Source organism: Lepeophtheirus salmonis, chromosome 10 (genome assembly GCF_016086655.4).
Source record: "Lepeophtheirus salmonis chromosome 10, UVic_Lsal_1.4, whole genome shotgun sequence".
NCBI lineage: Eukaryota > Metazoa > Arthropoda > Copepoda > Siphonostomatoida > Caligidae > Lepeophtheirus > Lepeophtheirus salmonis.
The window spans coordinates 8,156,633-8,160,457 of NC_052140.2; the positions used below are offsets into that span (position 1 = coordinate 8,156,633).

General features: G+C 31.5%; 1 protein-coding gene across 1 annotated transcript; it reads right to left on the reverse strand.

Annotated features, from left to right (window-relative positions):
* Positions 1 to 1,237: 1,237 nt before the first annotated feature.
* LOC121125624 (uncharacterized) lies at positions 1,238 to 3,405 on the reverse strand. The gene is made up of 3 exons (XM_040720811.2): positions 3,208 to 3,405; positions 1,670 to 3,082; positions 1,238 to 1,608 (listed from the first exon to the last, which is right to left on the reverse strand). The coding sequence occupies exons 1-3, from the start codon at positions 3,220 to 3,222 to the stop codon at positions 1,366 to 1,368; spliced, it is 1,671 nt and encodes a 556-aa protein (XP_040576745.1). The 5' UTR covers positions 3,223 to 3,405; the 3' UTR covers positions 1,238 to 1,365.
* Positions 3,406 to 3,825: the final 420 nt, after the last annotated feature.

Sequence of the window (3,825 nt, forward strand, 5' to 3'; positions counted from 1 at the left end):
ATTTTTGAATTTGTTATTTCTTTATTTTTAAATTGACTTTTATTATATATTTTTTGAATTGGAGAAAATCACTATTGGCGTTGGATTATTTTATTAAAAGGCCCAATTGTCCTCTTTTGCACAAACATATGATCAGTTTAATCCTCATATGTTTGCTTACCCCATAATAAAACTTGACATTTAATTCATTGAAAAAAGTTCTTGGACGCTCTAACACCGACCGGTTGTAAAAAGAGTACATGTCCAGGAAAAAAGAAGGGGTTTTCTGGACTATAGATCTCTAAATGACTCATTTCCTTAACAAAGCGTTTGTGACGACTTGTCTCAGTTTGTCGAATGTCTTGAGTTCCTTAGAAGTTTTGTCTATTATTTCAAGGAGGAGTGGGCAAACGCGAGTTGCATGTGGCTCGACAAATACTTTTTTGTTGTTTCTTTTCTACTTCACTAACGGGCATTCCATGTCAAATCGTCCAGTGCATGTCACCCGACCCTCTTAGATTTGGATGATTTTTGGCACACAAGCTCAAATTCATGAGTAAATTAAGTTTACCATATTTAAGCTTTTTTACAATTATAATATTTTCATTAATATTATGTTAAACTATAATTTGATTTTTTAACTGTAATCTTTTAAAAATAAGAACTTCCCTAGCCTATTAACACCTACCTTGATCATATGAAGACGGCAATTTTCTATACATTTAAATCAATGTCAGATTAAATTAATAATCTTTATTTTGAAAATATGAAGTATTAACATATATACAAATACTTTTCTAATTGATAAGTTTTTCACAGTTTATACTAATATCTTCCGTAGTTAATATCGATTTTCCCTACTGAATACCCTTAAACTTTAGTTTGAACTTTTCACAAATCTGTAGCAAATTAACTAAAAAGCATTTGGAATAATATTCTTCTATTGCTGTACTTTAATATGTATTTTTTTCCGATGGCTGAAGATTTTATATTGTGAATTTAAAGATAATAGAAAATATATTGAGTAAAATGTATTTAAATCTACTTAGTTTGGTCATATAGAAACAGCCTTTTTCTCTGCCAAAGGACGTCCATTTTCGGTAAAAAAATTTTTATGAAATTAAAAATATCATTTAAAAATTTGTAAAAAATCTGCGTTGTGGTCCTTTCATTGAAAAGTTGACTCACTCCTGCTTTAAAACATTACTCAATTCAAAATGTTTGGGCATAGACAAAATAAAAATGATAAGTTTGATCGTGGTTATTGACATAATTTATTGAGAATAAATATAAAGATAAATTAATCTTTTATAAAGTTAATATGATATTTAATTATATAATAATTACTTTCCATCACAGTATGGATTTGAATCAAATTTAGATCACTCAATGTTGCGTTTTAAGATTCACAGATTTTTGATCCGGATAATGAGGAGTACCTTCATACTGAATATCTGCTTTGTATCCATACTCATCAGCTCTGTAGTTGACAATTTGTATGCGTCCATCTGGAAGATTAACTCTATAGGAGCCTGTAGTTGCAGCCCCATCCCGTTCTTCTTGGACTTCAAAATCTGTATAATGATCTGCATCACTTACTCCATACTGATATTGGTACTTTGGAACGATCTGAAAATGAATCATTAATTGTAAGTTATTGAATATAAAATAGATTTATCAAATTTCATACGTCGTGGTATTGAGCCTCTGGTTTAGAATGAGGTGAATAATTTGATTTCGAAGCTAGATATCCATGACGATGGTTAGGAGTATTGTAGGAATTACCTAAACCATGGTATGAAGACAGAATTGGTTTAGTGGTTTTTACCTTGGATGTAATTGAATCCTTGTGAGAAGGAGATGGCTGAGATGTATGATATGTGCTTTCATGAGATGGTTTAGAGGATTTATAAGAATTAATAAGGGGTGCTTTGTAACCATTGACTTCAGGTGTTTTGTATCCTGACTCTGGAGATTTATAAGAATTGAAGACAGGGGCTTTGTAATTATTCACTTCAGGAACATTATACTGTGGTTCAGGAGATATGTAACTGTTCACTTCATGTGTTTTGTATTGAGGTTCTGGAGACTTGTATTGAGGTTCTGGAGACTTGTATTGTGGTTCTGAAGACTTGTATTGAGGTTCTGGAGACTTATATTGAGGTTCTGGAGACTTGTATTGTGGTTCTGGTTCTTTGTAATTATTTACTTCAGGAGATTTATACTCTGATTCTGGAGATTTGTAAGAGTTGTCAACAGTAGGAGAACTATATGATGGCTTTGGTGCTTTATAACTGTTTACTTCAGGAGTTTTGTATTCTGATTCTGTTGCTTTGTAAATGTTAACTTCAGGAGAGTTGTAAGAGTTGACATTAACATTGGAAGTATATTTTGTCTCTGGTGCTTCGTAATTATTCACTTCAGGAGTTTTGTATTCTGATCCTGGTGCTTTGTAACTGTTAACTTCAGGAGAGTTGTAATCTGATTCTGGAGATTTGTAACTGTTAACTTCAGGAGATTTGTAATCTGATTCTGGAGATTTATAAGAGTTGGCATTCACAGTAGAAGTATATTTTGTCTCTGGTGCTTCGTAATTATTCACTTCAGGAGTTTTGTATTCTGATCCTGGTGCTTTGTAACTGTTAACTTCAGGAGAGTTGTAATCTGATTCTGGAGATTTGTAACTGTTAACTTCAGGAGATTTGTAATCTGATTCTGGAGATTTATAAGAGTTGGCATTCACAGTAGAAGTATATTTTGTCTCTGGTGCTTCGTAATTATTCACTTCAGGAGTTTTGTATTCTGATCCTGGAGATTTGTAACTGTTAACTTCAGGAGATTTGTACTCTGATTCTGGAGATTTATAAGAGTTGACATTCACAGTAGAAGTATATTTTGGCTCTGGTGCTTCGTAATTATTCACTTCAGGAGTTTTGTATTCAGACTCTGTTGTTCTGTATGACACCGGCCTTGACTGAAGTCCATGTAGTTGTCTCACGGGAAAGTGAACTAAACCATTTGATCTTTGATGTTGATGAAGTCTATGAGGAGAATATGGTTTATCGGCAGTTGCTAAAGCCATTGAAAGCGAGAATATAACTATCTATAAGAAATACGTAAGGAATTGTGAAGATATTTTATTGACTAAGTTGATTAAGTAATGTTATTATGTATTTAATTAATTATTACTAATAGTACAAATATGTAAGAATGTATTCATGACAATACCTTGAGGAATACCATGCTTGTTTTTTATTGCTGGTCAATAAGAAACCAAATAAAGAACTGATACATAGATCAGAAAATCTTAAGGGTTTTTATACCTACTCAAAGGCAACGATTTTCGCTGAGGGGTAAGTTTTTTTTATAGTTTTCCATTGTCATGACGCTTGATTGATACTCCCAACAGTCAAGGTATGTTGTATATCCTTATTATTTAAAAAAGTATATATAATACGCTTTGGAAATAACACTACATGACTATTATACGGTCAGTCACATCATACATACATATATATAGAAATCCCCGACTTATAAATAGATCATAATAGATAATTAATGATATATAGATAACAGAAATCAAAGACATAGTGTATTTGATGGGATTTCTGAAAGTTATTACATTCAATCCCTCCAAAATATGAATTTCCTACATTCGTAATATTATTTACAATTGAATAATTACAATATAATGTAACATTCCAAATGTGCATTTATTTCAATCTCAAATAAGATATATTTTCATAATTTTATTAATAATTCCTTTTCCACAATTATTTTAAAGTATTTCAAGGTCAAACAACTTGCATCTATCTGATGGCGTCTCTTTCTTGTCGGCAGAAACGT

Excerpts from the sequence above, each read along its gene's own strand:
- LOC121125624 (XM_040720811.2), bottom strand. Across the intron at positions 1,609-1,669 it reads CAGAGGCTCAATACCACGAC|ATCGTTCCAAAGTACCAATA; the intron begins GTATGAAATTTG and ends ATTCATTTTCAG.